Below are 17,698 nucleotides of genomic sequence, written 5' to 3'. Positions count from 1 at the left end.
ATATATATATATATACATACAATTTATTTGTATTTATTTATTTTTTCCAAATATTCTAGCAGTGGTTTGTCAAAAGATTTGTGTTTGCAGTGCACTATGGTCTCATAAGAAATATGCATTTAATGAGACCGTGGTGAACTGTGTGTCTGTTGGGACACTCACAGTGACCAAATAAGCTACTTTGGCCCAGTCGTTCTAGCACTGACCAGAGTCTCTCTCTCATGAGACTAGGTGTTGCTGAATGGCATGAGTTGTTGAGCAGTGCCAGAAGTCATGGCAGAGCTGGAGGTGGATCAGTCCAACCTGCCCAGAGTCCAGGAGGGTAAGACCTGCCTGACATTACACATTGCAGACCATTTCATTTTGGGTGATTTGTGCTATTATGCTGTATGGATGTGTAAGATTCCAATCCATTTGTCACATCATTGTGGGATTGATTGTTGATTCCCATTCTGATGTCTCAGATTTTCAGATGTCTCATTCTGATGTTATATCCCATGTGCTGCAAGCTTTTACTGATAAGTCTGAGATTTGATTAATATTCCAGACATCTGCTGTATATCTCGGAAGCAAAAGAGCTGTCTATTTTCCATTGGTGAAAGAGCCTTTCCATGTGGCTCTGTTTGCTCCAGTATTGTCTCTTATGCTTCTTTTGAAGGGGGGAATCTTAATGATGATTTCCCTTCCGTTCTCTTTCTGTACACAGTGCTTTCATTGTTTTGCTTTGTATTTTTACGCTTAAACAAGCACTGGCTATAGAACAAAGACTCTATTAGATCACCCAATTAACTAATGTCTATGCATTACTGTGCCATGTTTTCCCCATTGGTTTTATATCCTTTAAACTTGGCCTTTGAGCAACAGTGTTTTCATTTCCTCAGTTTGTTTTCAGTACTATTTCCCCAAAGCATTGTGTAATAAATATATCTTAATGAGCTCCCTTTGTCTTCACTCTTGTTTTATCAGTTCTCGTGGATGTGTTTTTGCTCTGGTAGTTCTCTTGCCGTAGTCTTGGGAATGCTGTCTCTATACCCCAGTTCCCTTGAGAAAAAACAGCCTATTTCCTCTCTGCACTTTAACCCCTTTGCATCCTTCACTGACCCTTTTCCTCTTTATGCCGTGAAACCTCTGCCCAGATAGATATTTAGGCCTATAAATGTCTGGTAGTGGCAACTGTATATTACTGTTCAAATGTTTGGGGTCAGTAAGATTTTTTTTTTTTCTGAAAGAAGTTAATATTTTTCTTCAGCAAGGGCACATTTAATTGAGCAATATCAGGATGTAGCCTTAGTGAGACTGGCAGATCCATTTCAGACTTCCTATTCCAGCTCAATAGTTTGTCAGCCACTTGTTTGTTTTGTTTCATCTCAGTGTCTTTGTCTGTTTTGCATGCTGTGACTGCTCAATCTTATTTTTTAAATGGGCGTATCATGTTTTTAAAGTATGCATATATGCTTTCAAACATATGTTTTGCCTGTCTTTGTAATATGAGCATGTCTTTTTGGCTTGGCTTCTGCAAAACTAGTTTGACAACTTTATATCCACACCCTCTTACCTGCCAATCCACTCAGCGCCCCAATCAGACACCTGAATGCTGAGGTCAGGTCCACTAAACCACATCGCTGCTAGAACCGGGTCTGTAGGCTCAAATCGCTCCTCCTACAATGAGAGAAGCGTATGAGGTTAACAGGTGTTTAGACTGTCGAGAGTTAATTTTAAAGTAACACAGGTGTACAGCTTCTCCCTCATTGACTGGATAAAATGGATGATCCTTTCAGCGTGTGAATCTGTGAGTATTTTTTGTTGACTGCAAATTTAGAGACATGAGCCTCCTGCTGTTAGGGGTTCTGGAGTTCCTCATCTGTTGATAAAGATGAGCAGAAATCCCAGCACTGACTAAACTGTTATGGGGGTGGATACTGCTGTCTGGAATCTTATCAGTTTAGGTGTAGTTTGAAGGACAGATCCGTGTTTTCCTGACCAAACCTAATCAACATACTAAATTCAACTGTCAGTAGTTCATTCTGTTGTCCTTGTGTTATTAGGATTGTTTTGATTAAAGGAATCAGACCAGATGTTTTTAATAATTGGCTGTTGGCGTATGTACTTGGCTAGCATGCTAGCATAGGCTTCACATGTCTTTTGCTGTGTTATGCTTCCTGAGAACAGTAGCTCTGATTAAATGAGACTGATCATTTTATAATCCAACTGATAGCCCAGTCGTGAATCTTATATTGCATGTAAACACCTTGATACAAAATAAATTGATTGAAATGTGATCTTAAGTTTGAGAATAATTGACGGTCACTTTAGTTTGGGGAACAATTCTCACTATTAACTAACTATTAAATACGACTTTTGCCTCAATAAACTCCTAATTTGCTGCTTATTAGTTAAGGTAGTTGTTAAGTTTTGGTATGGCGTGGATTAATATGTGCTTTAGAAGTACTAATAAACAGCTAATATGCATTCATATGCATTCTAATAAGTAACTAGTTAATAGTGAGAATTAGTCCCTAAAGTGTTACCTAACTGTCATGTACTCTACAGCACCCTAAGATTGTTTAGGTTTTTAAAGCATTAAACAGCTCACCAAGGATGCATTTGTTTGCTCAAAATACAATAAGACAGTAATATTGTGAAATATTTCCCTTTAAATTAGCTTTTCTATTTTTATCATATCTTTACAAAGTAATTTATTCCTGTGATAGCAAAGCTCAATTTTCAGCATCATCTTCAATGTCACGTGATCCTTAAGAAATCATTCTAATGCTGATTTGGTGCTCAAAAAACAGTTGTTATTATTATTATCAATTAAAACAGTTATGCTGCTTAATATTTTTGTGGAAACTCTGATAAATTGATTACACGATTCTTTGATGAATAGAAAGAAACGGCAATTATTTTAAATAGAAATCTTTTGTAACATTATGAATGTCTTTTACTGTCACTTTTGATCAATTTAATGCATCCTTGCTGAATAAAAGTATTAATTTCTTTAAAAAATCTTACTGGCCCCAAATTTTTGAACAGTAGTCTAAACCTTTAAAACTAGTTATCCTGACATTTGATGAATAGGACAAAGACACTGACCATTATGTTTTGCCCTTATCTGTATGCCTTTCCAAAGTAAACGCCACCAATCTCACTATCCTACTCAGCTTGTGTCTTTTTCCTGCTGCTGGCACATCTGGAAACCATTCCTCCTGTGTGCAGGCGTATGTGTGTGCGCTCTGGGTGGATGTGGATGTGTGAGGGCATTGTTGGGAGGTGCTTGTGTAATCTGATATGGGTTATCGCAATATGCAGCAGGTGGGCTCAAGCAGAAAATACATTTGTCTTTTCGGATAATTAAACGGTTGCATTTAAACCTGGGATACCCCACAGAAGGATTATTTCTCTCTGCTCGCATTTTTAGGGGGTCGGTAGTTTCACCCCACCAGACGGGCTGGCTGGGCCTCACAGCTATACTTAGATTCCCACCAGCTGCTCAGGTCAGAGGTTGTGCTGAAGTCAGTATGTCTCCATTAGGATATTATGGTCATTCTACTCTAATTCAGCATAATTGCTCAGGCCATCCTGAAGTAAAGCAGATGTAGCTAAGAGTCATTTGTGTTTCAAGTTGCAGTCATGTTGAGTGTGAATCCAGCAGTTTCACTGATGGGGTGGCTCTTGATTTAGTAAAATGCTCCCTTTTACTGTTCTCAGGGTCTGTAATGTTCTCCATCCCGACCGCAGGTTCAGCCCCAGCGCTAAAGCCTCAGACTCCAGCTGTTGTGTCAATTACAGGCCGTATTCCTTTCAGAAACTCTCTGCGACTCAGCCGCCCTGTAAATCGCTGAATTTGAGGTTGCTTTTTGCTAAATTTGAATTTGGCGTACACTTTGAGGATATCCTGAGGGGCGGCACCACGGGATTGCTGCAGTTTTGTTGCCATGAGCGTGTTTATGAGAGCTGTATATGTTTGTTTGGTAACACCAGTGACACTGCTTCAATCAACACTACTCAACATTCACCACAACATGTAGCACCAAAGTTATTTACTCCTTGAGGGATTCTGCAGTGAACAGAACACTGTACTGAGCTTTTTTAGGTTTACTGCGTACTATACAAAATCACCCAAATTATTTACAGCACCTCAAGAGGTTTGAATGGGACTAGTATTTATTTAACTTTTTTCTGTGATGCTTTAGTGCTCCAAAAGATCTGCGCTCAGCTCTCAAATAAGCAGCAACGTTGTTACACACGTGTATTTTCTGTGGCTGTATATCAGCTTGAAAGACTCTCAAGAACTGTACTTTTCGGTTCACATGCACATTTGTTAAATTCAGAGTTCACTGACCTGATACTCTGTGTTTTTGCTTCTTGTTAAAGGAATGTTCTGGGTTAAATAAAGTTTCGTTCTATCAATGGCATCAATATGCTGCTGATTAGTACAGAAAATAATGCATGACCAGATCTTCATCCACCTAGAACAGTAGTCCTTCCATTAAAAGAACAATTTAGACAATTTTAGAGCTCAGATAGCTAAGTAACACTTTAGTACAGAAGAAAATGCAATCTTCGTATTTCTGCTTTAAATCCTCTGAAATGCTTGCCCCATAGACATTACTTAAATTTTGTTTGGCTTTACAAATTGAGAGACAAATTATTTTCAATTGTACGATACAGATTTCTTTGAAGATTTTCCTTAAAGCAGCGAGAGCCTTTCTGGGTTGTCAATTATTTTAAAATAGGGTTTAAAATGAAATGTGACACTTACGGGACCAAAACCACAAGTGTAATTTTGTTTTTAACTTTCCAGGGTCAGTTATTGTCATGCAGACTGTTATTATGGCTTTATGAAATTTGAGTGTCTCGTTTTTAAAGTTGGTATATAAAGAATTTAAGACTTTTTAAAAAGGGATAAAATGTTTTTTTTAATTTGTTTTGAAATATGAGGCTTCACAAATGTGGTGCTATGAACATTTTTAAATGAGCTTTACTAAAATGACCTGAAGTGATTTCTGAAGACATGAAATAACACGGCATGTCTCTGAACACAGTCCAAATGTCTGCAAGTATTTTCTGACAAAGTCTCCTGTTACAGCCTTGAATGCAAGTAATTTATGGTTAAACTACTATAGATACTATACTTTTATAATCTGAAGTGATCATAAAGACCACAGATAAAAGATCAGCAGCATTTCTCATAGCTGTTAATTGTTAAATTTATTGCAGTTGTATTGAATGTTGTATTGAATGTTGTTTTTCCTCTGCAGTATGCCAGTGTTTTGCTGTACTGGAGGATGGAGCTCTAGCTCATAACCTGCAGGAGCAGGAAAGTAAGTCCCATTTCTCTAATTTCATCTGCCACACCTAAAGCATTTTAACGCAAGCTTAAAATCTGTTTTCTCAGCCTTGACATATTCAGCCGTCTTTTGTAAACTTCTAAAGTGGGCAGGTGTTCACACACCTAGAAATACAAGGGTGTTTCAGTACATAAGGTAACAAGACCTCTCATGTGAGTCAATCTGCCTGCTTAACTAAAATATCCTGCTTGGTCAAATAAGGTAGAGTTTAGTTTTAGTCTGTTCTCTGAACATCCGTCCACAGAGATCGCCGCATCAATATTTAAGTTAATGTTTTTCATCTCGGCCTTTTACCCGCCCCTAAATGGCATATGAAAACAAAACAAACTGTGATTAGGTTGATTTACATGTAAATCAGATGATCTCTCTGTGCAAGTGTTCACAGTAAGGCTACAGGATTTACTGAAACGAAAACATCATATGTTTAGAAATTATTTTCGAGGTTTAAATATTCTGATATACACTACAGTTCACGATTTTAGTGTCAGTAAGATTTACTCCTATGTTTATGTGAACAAAAATGCAGTAAGAACCGTAGTTATTGTAATATTGTAAAATAAATAAATAAAATATATTCAAAATGCAAATTTTTTTCCTGTGATGGCAAAGCAGAATTTTCAGCAGCCATTACCCCAGGCTTCAGTGTCACATTATCTTTCAGAAATGATTCTAATATGCTTATTTGCTGCTCAACAAACATTATTACTATATTAATTTTGGAAACCATTGCTCTGGTTAATATGTTTTGGGACCTGTTATACATTCTTTAATAAATAGAAAATTCAAAAGGACTTATTTGAAATGGAATTTTTAATAACATTATCAATGTCTTTATTGTTTGATCAATTTAATGCGTCCTTGCTGAATAAACATTAATTTCTTTTCAAATAAATCCTTTAAACAGTAGTGTGTCTTCCATGTGCTCTTCTGTAACCTTGCATGCTTTCTTCAACAGTTGAGCAGTACTACAACTCAAATGTGCAGAGGAGTCAGCTGGTGCAAAGGGACATCAGAGTAGCCAAGAGACTCCAGGATGAGGAGGAGCAGAGGGCTCAGATGCTGCAGCACCAGGCCACTCGCCAACTGTAAGATCACACACACAGTCAAAGACTAGTCACACCACTGTCAGATATGACACTGTCTGTTCATGGTTGTATACTGTTTATCAGCAGTTCAATAAATGATAACATATCCAAAGTCCACTAATGTCCAATAGTGCAACCGTCTCAGCATTTCCTCTTTACATTAAAGGAAACAGATGTGTTTTTTAGTTGTTTTCATTATATCAAAGGTGTTTTTTTCTGTGAAGGGAGGAACGAGACTCAGAATACGCACGCATGATTCAGGAGGAGATCCAGCGGCGTTCAGATGAAGCTCGGAGGAGGGAGGTGGAGGACGAGGTGTGTAACACTCCAGGCTCAGTAAACGTCACCCCTTCTGTTTTTCATTTACACCTCTGAACCACTTTGTCTGAGGGATCAAATGGATCAATAATTAATGAGTCACTGTGGGACGCCAGTGAGATGATGTATTCAGCTAGTCTCCTGTGGAGTGTAAGTGCTGGCAAAGACCACACGGGAATGAGCATCAAGCTGCTATAAAGCAGAAATCACACTCATACTGTGCATTAATCAACTTCAGATGCATTTAACTCCAGCCCACCTTAAATAACCTCCCCAGGCACCTTTCTAGTCTTCTAGTTCAGTGAGTCACAAGCAGAAAAGCTGAGTGTGAAAATGTTCTCCTCCAGAAATAAAAGGACATCTCTATGGATCTGCAGCTTTTCTTTAGTGAGGGCTTTGCATCAAGGGTCCCATAAATGTTATGGCAGTTCTTTGTGTTGGAGGTGGTGTGGCATAGTGGTTAAAAAACTGCAAGCAAAAATCCATAAAGTTCCGTCCAACCAGCATTGTGACCTAGTGCTTAAAGGGATAGTTCACCCAAAAATTAAAATTGTCGTCATTTACTGACGCTCATGTCGTTCCAAACCTGTATGAGTTTCTTTCTCATGTTGAAGATAAAAGAAGATGTTTGGAAGAATGCTTGTAATCAAACAGTTGTTGGTCCCCATTGACTTCCATAGTAGTTCTTTCCCTACACTCTTAAAAATAAAGGTGCTTCACGATGCCATAGAAGAACCATTTTTGGTTCCACAAAGAACCATTCAGCCAAAGGTTCTTTAAAGAACCTTTGGCTGAATGGTTCTTTGTGGAACCAAAAATGGTTCTTCTATGGCATCGCTTGAAGAACCTTTTGAAGCACCTTTATTTAACAACTGTTCGGTTCTTTAAAATTATTCAAAATATCTTATTTTTTGTTATAACATAAGAAAGAAGCTCATACAGGTTTGGAACGCCATGAGGGTGAGTAAATGATGACAACATTTTCATTTTTGTGTGAACAATTCCTTTAATGTCTGGTTGCTCCTGTAACTGTACTAAAAGTTATTTTAGCATCAGCTAAATATGAAATCTTAAAGTTTATAAATATTAAATCTAAGTTCTCCCTCAAAATGTTTTTCTGATTTATAGTAAGGCAGTAAATATAGAAGTATTTGGGGAAACGGTTCCGGAGCATTAAAATACACAGATAGATACACACACAGATACAGTGTGTACATATAAAAGTTTGAGAACCACTGCAACAAACATGACCAGACAATTCATTTGCCTAGAATAGTAGTTGTCCTGATAAAATGATTTACAAATAGCGCATTTTTATATTAAATAATATTTTAGCAAAAGTAAGAGATGAGCATTTCTGTATGTAAGACCTCCTGATTGCATTTGTTGAGTTATTGATTATTGTCATGTTCCAGGACAGTCTCTGAGAAATTTAAACCGGTAGCAACAAGGTTTCTGAGTCTACCAGGAAAAATAATTAACTTGTTCAGCTTTTATTTTTCTCTTGAATGACATTGCAGCTAACCTTAATTAAGGAGTCTCTTGTTCAGATTTGTATGAAGACAGACTGCCTGTGGGGGTTACTGTGGAAATCAAAGCCTAAGTGTTTTTGGGGGTGTCTTGAGAGTGGGAGAGTCCCGGGTGATTCAGAAAACATTTTCATATCAAGTTATTAGATCCTGACCACCTATAATCATGCAGGTGATCTCGGAAATTTGGGTTTCAGATAAATCTGTCAACATCCCTGTGAGGCATTTCAAATTACAGTATTTTGGACATTTGGGACATTTTATGATTCAGAGTTGTATAATGAGCATGATCTCTGTTTCTGCAGGTATTTTGACTCCTAAAAGAATCATGACTTGACCTGCCAGCTTCACTGCAGAAATCATGTTCTTAAACATTTTTGTCTTGTTTTGCAGTTAATAAATCTAAACATCCTTAAAACAAAATTTAGAACAAGACTAGTTTGAGAAAAACAAGACTTGTTTGAGAAAAATAATTATTTTTAGAGAATATATCTTGAATTAAGTTTTTATTGCCTCACTGGCTTTTTAGTATCAGTATTTTTTTTTTTTATTTAGAATAAACTTTGTAAATTGTTGTTTTGTTTTAAAAACATTCCAGATATTCTCTGAAAACAAATTATTACCGTACACAGTTCTGCTTCTCAAGTATATTTATCTTATTTATTTTATTTTAAAGATGTAACTGGAAAGCACCAAAAGTGCTCATTGCCATTTTGAAATGTTAGTTTAAAATTAAGCTTTAAAACAGACATGATAAAATATCAGTCTGCTCATTCTTGTTTAATTAATATTTACTAGTAATCTTGAAGGTGTTTTCAAACCCGTGTGGCATATTTTGCACTGACAGGCCTCGCATATTGCATAAAATGTCATTCCACTGCATTAATTATACATATTTACACCCCTACAGACCTGTGTTAATTAAAGCCTGTGAGGCAGCAGGTCGCATCTAAATATCATCTCCACACACGGCTCTGAAGCCTGCTGTCCTATCGAGCTCCTACAGGAGCAGGAAGAGTAATGCTGAACTTAATTCTCACCCAGTCATTCTAATAGTTGTGTACACAAACAAACCTCATCTCGAGGGGTGATTTCTTTAGAGTCCAGGTGCCAGATAAGCTCAGAATCAGACCTCTTGAGACAGGAGCCGGTCCCTGTGTGGGGCAAAATCTCTCAGCACAGGATGGAGGATTTAATTCGGTTGGTGCTGTGAAGTAAGAAAGGTCAGCATAACAGGTTAATTAGAATAGGAGGACACCAGGACCTGATGGCAACAGACATAGAGAGACACTGCTGAGGAGGTTAACATGACAGTTTAATGTAAGGTGCCCCCAGATATGAAGATTTCCTTCAAAGGTACCCTCTTAAACGCAGATATATATTTTTATGTATGCAGACCCTTTTATGCTGTGTGTGGAAAAATATTAAGCATGGTATCATACAAAATTTTCCAAAATTAAAAGACTAGCTTTTGTCATTGGCTAAAGCCAAACCACTTACTAATTTTATACAGTATATGTTTTTTTTATTTGTAGTTAACAGCAAAGTCAACAGCATATCTTGCTTTTTCTACAAAACATTAGTTTTTATTTCTACTATTAGAACATTGGAGAAACATAGTTGGGTTTCACAATAAATACCTATTCAAAGCGTAGTTTTAAAATACATTGCTGTAAAATCTTTTTATTTTTTCTCAAATTTTCAGCTGGTGCCTTGTAGCACCCCCTTGTGACCCATTAACGGACTCGAACTTAAAAAACCTCTGACCTAAACAGCTTGGCCATCTCTTTACTTACTGTTCTCCCATGTTCCCATTTCTCCCATTTTCAAAGGTGTTCAAGAACAGTTTTATAAATATTTAAGTCTTACATTTTTCCTTTATGTTGAAGTATGTAAACCGCATTAAAAGCCTAGATTTGAGCTCGGTAGAAGTCAAAGTTTTATGATTGTTGGAAAGAACTTGTTTTGTCATTGAGACAGAACTCTGCCATCTTCTGGTTAAGTGCTGTAAATTCTCTGTCATATACAGGGTATGTTGACACATTTATGGCTGTTTCTGCAAGACTTTAAAAGGACAGTATTTCATAACACGGTTAAAGGCAGGTAGAAATACAAAATAAGAAATCTTTCAAAGAGTAACCAAGTGAGACGCTAGTGACTTACAAGCATATGTAAAATTGTAGGGGTTCAAGTAATGCTTTCACAGAAATCATAGTTTGTAACTTTATGAAATATGCATCAATTTCATCTTTATTTACATGGCACAAAATGTTGGTAGGCATGTGATAAAATAAAAGAAATGGTTACTGTGGTAATCGTACTGTAATTGATTCAGTTAAGATATGTTTCAACCATACTTTGTCAGAGGAAACTTGTGAGTCATTGTGGTCAGCTTTGCAATAAATTGTGTCCCCTGTTTGCCGGTCTAGTTGCAAACTGAGCACATAGCTGTTTGAAGATTCGATATGGTGGGCTTTTTGCAGTAAGAGCAGGTAGGTCTCAAGGCCTTTGATACGTAAGCGTGGAAATTCCCCTCTGCTGACGTAGGCCAACTATCGCTGGCGTCTGTGTTGTGTGTATGAGCGGATATATTTTTAGTCACAAAGCCCACGCTTAGGTTTGAGGATTTCACCTTGATGTGTCATAACTGAACAACTGTCAATCTATTTCTTTCTGATGTGCTATTATAGTAGTTTTTTTTTTCAAATACAATCTACAGCTATATTTTACATGCTTTTCTATATTCATTAAAAATGTGTTTAAAAAAAAAAAAAACAGATCCTCACTTCCCCAAATAACCATTATGATCTGTAAAGCTTATTTTTGTTGTTGTTGTTGTTTTTTAGGAAGTAGCAAAAAGGATACAGGAAGAGGAAGAGCTTTATTTGAGACACAGGAGCAGTTACCAACATAAAGATGGTAGAGGTAAAATACTCCTCTGTAATTTATGGCATTATGTAATGGTGTAACTTCAACAGTTCCGCAGGCTCACGTTGTGTTCACACTGACAGTGTTTCTGTTGTGTGACAAAGCTGCACTTCTGTATAGAAAATAAAGTTAAATTTCTAGATTACTGCATTTAATATTTTCTTTCATAATGGCCATAAGTTTTATAGATTATTAGGAGTGTGAAATCTAAATTACATGTCAAAGGGGCCACATTAACATTGACACTGAACCCGAAGCCCATAGTATAACTATAAACTGTTTAAATCATCTGAACTGAGTCTGTTTTTGAGTTTGATTTGTGAAAGATCATGTTGATAAATAGATTTATAGTGCAGTTTAAATGAGTTTATGTGAGGCCCAGCAAAAATATGCTCAACTGTGATGATACTTTCAGTGGAACTTCTGGGAATCAGCGACATGTTCACATACAGTATAAATGCTGTATACTGTTAAAATAGGTGCCATTCACATGCTGAGGACATAATTTGTGAAACTCAACTTACGCATGATTAAAGCAGTTCTTTTGCTTGTATAACAGTATTTCTGTTTGTCTCCCTCATTTACTTAGTAGCTTTGGAGAAATGAGTAGTAAACGTGTTCATAATAAGAATTTCTTATTCCAATAACATCGAGACTGTCTCAATGTCTTGTCACATGAGTTTTCTTTGTCTAGTCCAGTGAATCTCAACCTTTTGGCATACCGGACCCCAGTCCAATTCAGAACCATCCTCAAGGACCCCCAGAACAAAATTGACTCATCTATTTATTATTTGTGTCTTTGTGAGGACCAAATACAGTCAAGTATAATTCAAGTTAGCTGACTTGTCCCGTATTTGGCCATATCATCAGCTATGTTGGATTTTTCTTTCATGGGAACATGTCATGTCAAAATATACAAAAATTCATACTTTATATGGACCCCCTGGCCTTACGTCAAGGACCACTAGGGGTCCACGGACCCCTGGTTGAGAAACACTGGTCTAGTCAAATGGTTGTTTCCTGTATAAGCATCTGATTTGCTGTAAAATAATGTGACACCACGGGTGATTATTTCTTACACAGAATACTCCATCTTTAAGCAAATTTGGAATATTAAATCTACTGAAATAATACACAAATACTTTTTCAACATGCAGTGTATTGTTAATGCATCCATCATACAGTATGACACACACAGCCAGCTGCTTCATTTGCTTTTTAAGCCCCACAGGACATGATATCATCTGGGATGATGATCCAGTTCACTCATGTTTGTTTCCTGTTTGAAAAGTTCTATGGTTACACCACATCTTTTGTGTCTGATATTAAAACCTGAATTCCTTTTAATGGCATACAGTTTCAAGAAAATGTCAAATTTTGCTTTAAATACATTGTCTTCATTCATGCCTGCAAAATTGATGCGTTTCCACTTCTTTGTTTTGCGAAACAAGCCCAGTTAAAGTATAGTTCACCCTAAGGTGAAAATTCATTTGGAATGACAGAGTGAATAAATGATGACACTACTAATCACGTCCTGAATCACCCTGAATTCAGTGAAGCTCCATGGTTTTTTTCACATGTAATGCATGTTTTATTTTCATTTGTCCTTTTTACTTTTATACAGAGCTTCATATGTTAACTGTTTTATTCTGCACCCCTCAATCTCTAACCATTTCTCAATTCCCCTGCTTTATGTTTGCATGGTTGGCTTAACTAAAGAGTCCACAAGCATTCCTGCTCATCCATACTTACCCCAACCTGTTCATGTACCTCACAACTGGTCTCCAACCAGACGATGGCAGCACTTCTCCTCGCCCACCTACTCGGACTCTGAGGAGGACCTGATGGAGTACAGTAGGCCTACAGTCATACAACAGGACAGCAAACCCACTGTAGGGCAGAGGAGGCTGATCGGCAGACCCAGAGCTCATTTAGAGCAGGACGACAAAAGCATGACCAGCCAAAGCAGCAGTAACAGATCTTCACACCTGTCAGGTGGATGGGGTGATGTCATTAAGCTCATAAAGAACGATATGAGTGAGCAAGGCTACCTCAGCCACAGCTCTGAGGATGATCTCTTTGAACCAGTCTATAAACTTGAGAAAATATTGCGACAGAAGCAGCAGGTCTCAGGAACGGGGCTGAGTCGACACAGCAGCATGAGGGAGGATCGTAACAGAATGTGGCAGGGAGACGGTTGTGGCCATAGAGAGAGTTTTAGGGAAAGACATGTTCATTTCCTGGATGAACGGAAGCGCTCTAACAGTTATCTTGCCAATGGTTGTAGGACCTATGAAAATGGTCACAGGGACGCTAGGGAAAGAGTTCAGTGTTCAGTAGGGATACTAAGAGATGATCACACACACCTCAGAGAAAATCAAGGTCTCCACACTCAAGCTCAGGGGTTTCGACGAAACATTTCAATGCGACGTAGTTATCGTGGTAACATCAGGCGGACATCAGTGCATGAGGGAAGCAGAACATGCAGCGTAGATGATTCTAACTTGGCTAGACCAAGACCCTCAAATAATGCCCCCTCACTGCAGCCTAGAGTGCCACAGTTGATGGAGTTGGAAGTGGAGGACCGTTTGAGAGATTTGAGAAATTGGGAGATGGCGAGAGGCAGAAATGCATGGCAGAGAGCTCGATCATTAATGGAGGATGAAAGGAGGATAGACCAAGACCACAGGCGTGGAGAGTGTAGAGTGAGGCGAAGTCAAAGTGAACACTGTCAGACCTTCGAGGAAGAGAGATCGAGCACAGAGGAAGAGTTGGAGAGGGAGAGCAGGAGGGAGGAAAGACGGATACAAAGACTCCAGTCTTGCAGTGGGCACTCTTCTGGAGCAGGTAACCCCTCTCTGCAGTGTGGCTGAGCCTGTCCCTACATCTGCTCATTGCTTTCCAATCATCCCCAATCAGTAAACAAGAATTCCTGTCCATTCCTGTGTGCTTCCGGTGTACATCTTGGGAGTTGATACCATTATTTTGGTGTCATCTGCTTTTACTTAAGCTTGATCCCTTCACCAGTGAGACTAGATCTCATCCTTGTTTCTCAAAAACCTCAAAATCTCATCTGCTTCTCTTTCTCTTAGAGCAGTTAAATATTCTTGGTTCTTCTTGACTTGGCCTTGCAATTACTTTTTGATTTGGCTCTTACTTTGTATGACCTTTAGGTGTGTTTTCAGGGCTATAAGATTCCCAATGAGTTAAATCAAATGGAAATCCACATTCAACAGTCTCAGCTAGAAGTGTCCAATCCTGGTCCTGAAAGGCCACCTTCCAGGAGAAATTAGCTCCAGCCCTAATTACACCCCTGAACCAGCTAATTAAGGTCTTCAGGATTATTAGAACCTTCCAGGTAAGTGTGTTGGAGCTAAACTCTGCAGGACAGTTGCCCTCAAGGAGCAGGATTGGACACCTCTGGTTGTGGCCCAACTGGCTGAAGGTGATGGTGGCCTGAAAACCCGGTGTCTCCTCTCCACATTATCTGGTTGTGATTTTGTCCTTATTGCCTGACAGGACCTGCTCTTAGGAGTGGAAGGGCTGCGCTTGACTTGGGAGATTTGGAGCAAGTGCTGCTGGATGAGGAGCTGGCCCGCAGGCTTCAGGAAGAGGAGGAGAGATTGGCCGAAGAGGTGAACTACAAGACCAAATATATCTACCGCAGTTTTGGTATATGCCACTCACTCCTTAATCAAACACACTTGATTCAGGTCATCAGCTCATTAGACATTTTAAGACTCTAAGAAATTGGAGTGTCAGACAAATGAGACATTCAAAATGTTTGGTGTTGAGGGGCTCCTCATTGTATACCATATTGTATACCAAGCCATCCTGCTGCTGGAGGGCCACTTTCCTGCCAAGTTTAGCTCTAACACACATGCCTTTTCAGGTGTGTTTAATTAGGGCTAGCACCAAACTCTGCTGGAAGGTGGCCCTCCAGGAGCAGGATTGAACACCCTTGGTATATACCATCATACGGCCCAGCTCTATAGTATTAGTGCTCTTCCACAAAATCTGTTTAATATCCCTATCAATAACAGTAGCAAAAATTCCTAAAATAATACTGAAGTATGTTCTCTTCTCTCAGACTCCGCAAGGTTCCTCTCCTCTTAGAAGGGACTGTCCTATTGGAGACTTCAGAGCAGCACAGGTTGCTCAGGATGAGGTAAGCAGAGTTTGAATGAAGGCTACATTTCCAATGCATAAATGGTTGCATAAATTGTCGTTTTGTGGCAGGAAATCGCACGTTTCATGCAGAAACAGGAGATAAAGACTAAACGGAGGTCTCGTGAGCTGGAACCTGTTCAAGAATACAGAGAGAATGATAGGAGAACAGTATGTGACAGACAGGTAGCCATACTTTTAGACTGACACACTTTTGTTGTTGCGTAACCATGTACTCATTGCTAACTAACCAAAAATTCCAACTATCTGAATATCAAATGACACCTCTGCAGAATTGCCTTGTCCATGCATGTCTTGGGCACAGTTCCTTCAGATATTAGTACTGATGAACTGGTTAAACCTTACTTTTGATCATATGATTCATCAGTATTGCCACATGTGTTCTTTGGAAATATTGATCTTTCAAGGATGATTCACACTGACTTGGCAAACACCAATTTCTAACAAATTCTAAAACCCTGTTCGTGTTTGTTGGACCAGAGTGAACTGACCTTTAGTTGCCTTTTTTTTTTGTAGTGGTACAAAATAATTGTTTCATTATGAATTTTGCTGTTTGATATACAGAGGCAGAGACTGAATTCCGAAGGTCTTCAATCCCCCGTTGATGACTTCAACCCAGACAATCAGCAGCCTAGTCACATTTCCATGACAATGTAAATCAATATTTTCTCTATGAACTATGGCTTAATTTTCAGGAAATATTCTTTAACTTCCTTTGGTGTCACCACAGGCAACCGCAAGCCATCAGGAATATTGCAGAAGAGCTGGACCCCACCTTTCAAAGGAAGGACGCAGCTGAATCAGGTCAAAGTAATGGTACTTTCATTCATTCACATAACACAAACAGCTTCTAAAGTATTTATGAATGGTATTAATAATAATTATAAAAATATTAACTTATAGATTCCTGTCAAAATCAAACTTCACAACAAGTAGGTTTGTACAGCCCCTTGGAGGAACCTACTTTTGTGCCCCCCACGAAACGACAGAGTGACAAACTGGGACGAGTAAAGCCCAAAGAGAAAAAGGAAAATGCAAAACAGAAAGAGAACTGCAAGCAGCAGTGATGCTGGACATATAAAAGTGTGAAATCAACTGCAATACTGAATTAATAACCAAATTAGATTAAAGAAATACATGCATGTCCTGGCAGTTTGGGGCTTTCCAGTCTTCTGCTTTCTCCAAGACTTGGGATACTTTTGTAATCAACAAATCAACTTGAACTTGCAAAACAGGGACACTCCGTTCAGATAATGCTGCTATTGTTAGTAAACATCTAAGCCATGTCATGCTCTTTTGGTTTGTTTCATTTTTATTTAGCAGCTGGTTAGAGGCTGGTATGTAACCACAGAGGGAAAGCTACCACTAGCAGTACTTGGCATTACACATTTGACTTCTGGGAAAACCTGAAACGATACTACGCTTTGATAAAGGAAGTTGGCACATGGTTGAGTGAACCTCTTTGGAGTTTTTCTGCATGACTCTTGATCTCTCAAGATATTCAAGCAGGCATTCTTTTTAAATTGCATGTACTTTTTTTTGCTGTATTCCAGGAACTACACTAGTCTTAATTTGCCCAAAGTGTTATTTTCATTTCTAATGGTCGCCTTCATTATTTTAGAAGTTGTGAAAACTTTTTGCAGAACCTGGTCATGCATTCACATTGTAGAAATTAAACATTTACGGTTTATATTATTTATGTACTGATACTGAATGCTAACATTATACTGTATATGTTTTCATTGTATATTATGGCAACAATGTAAATAATGTGTTGTCATGAATCAGTAGGCCTTCATTGCCTATATAAAGTTTAATGAATGCTTTGTACAGAAGACATATATATATATAAAATTATAATACCCATATCTTTCTTGATTCACATCAATAAACACATTTTACATTTACAGCAGAAATTGTGTGGAATTAAATTTGAACTGTAGACAAAGGTTAAGACTTTCCCTAATAACCAACAAATTCATGCAAATCTCTGCGGGAAGCACCTCAAACATCAATTTCTAGTGAGACCTTCTCTTCCCACAAAATGAAAGTTCTGCGTTTTTTTTTTTACAAGAGGTAGAGCTGTTTTATAAACAGAATTTCCCGGTATAAGGCTTTACACAGTAAACCCATGGTGATGCATAAAGTGACATATTAAACAGGGTGACCTTTTTTTGACAGTTAAAGACTAGCACCATTATCACATTGCTCACCCACCAGTTGTTCCACTCATGTTCCATTACTGCTGTTATGCTTATAACGCCCTGAGAAAACAGCTCCTTGGAGCCAAATAATGTGA

The 17,698-nt window shown here is 38.3% G+C and overlaps 1 protein-coding gene across 5 annotated transcripts in view; it reads left to right on the top strand.

The window, feature by feature from the left end:
• ccdc187 (coiled-coil domain containing 187) overlaps positions 1-17,432 on the top strand; it is an 18,114-nt gene extending 682 nt beyond the window's left edge. Inside the window, exons 2-13 of one of the 5 annotated variants that reach the window (XM_016257186.1) lie at positions 232-322; positions 5,262-5,324; positions 6,307-6,436; positions 6,661-6,751; positions 11,130-11,208; positions 12,931-14,058; positions 14,731-14,846; positions 15,302-15,379; positions 15,451-15,564; positions 15,964-16,052; positions 16,130-16,215; positions 16,303-17,432. In XM_016257186.1, coding sequence (XP_016112672.1) covers positions 274-322; positions 5,262-5,324; positions 6,307-6,436; positions 6,661-6,751; positions 11,130-11,208; positions 12,931-14,058; positions 14,731-14,846; positions 15,302-15,379; positions 15,451-15,564; positions 15,964-16,052; positions 16,130-16,215; positions 16,303-16,466 — 2,187 coding nt within the window. In that variant the 5' untranslated portion in view covers positions 232-273 and the 3' untranslated portion in view covers positions 16,467-17,432. The remainder of the gene's footprint in view (positions 1-231; positions 323-5,261; positions 5,325-6,306; positions 6,437-6,660; positions 6,752-11,129; positions 11,209-12,930; positions 14,059-14,730; positions 14,847-15,301; positions 15,380-15,450; positions 15,565-15,963; positions 16,053-16,129; positions 16,216-16,302) is intronic. The other 4 variants (XM_016257203.1, XM_016257193.1, XM_016257215.1 and 1 more) reach the window with 4 other exon arrangements.
• The last annotated feature ends 266 nt before the right edge of the window (positions 17,433-17,698 follow it).

This window comes from Sinocyclocheilus grahami, unplaced genomic scaffold, assembly GCF_001515645.1.
Source record: "Sinocyclocheilus grahami isolate Dianchi unplaced genomic scaffold, SAMN03320097.WGS_v1.1 scaffold29.1, whole genome shotgun sequence".
Lineage (NCBI taxonomy): Eukaryota > Metazoa > Chordata > Actinopteri > Cypriniformes > Cyprinidae > Sinocyclocheilus > Sinocyclocheilus grahami.
This window is presented reverse-complemented; position numbering and strand designations above follow the sequence as displayed.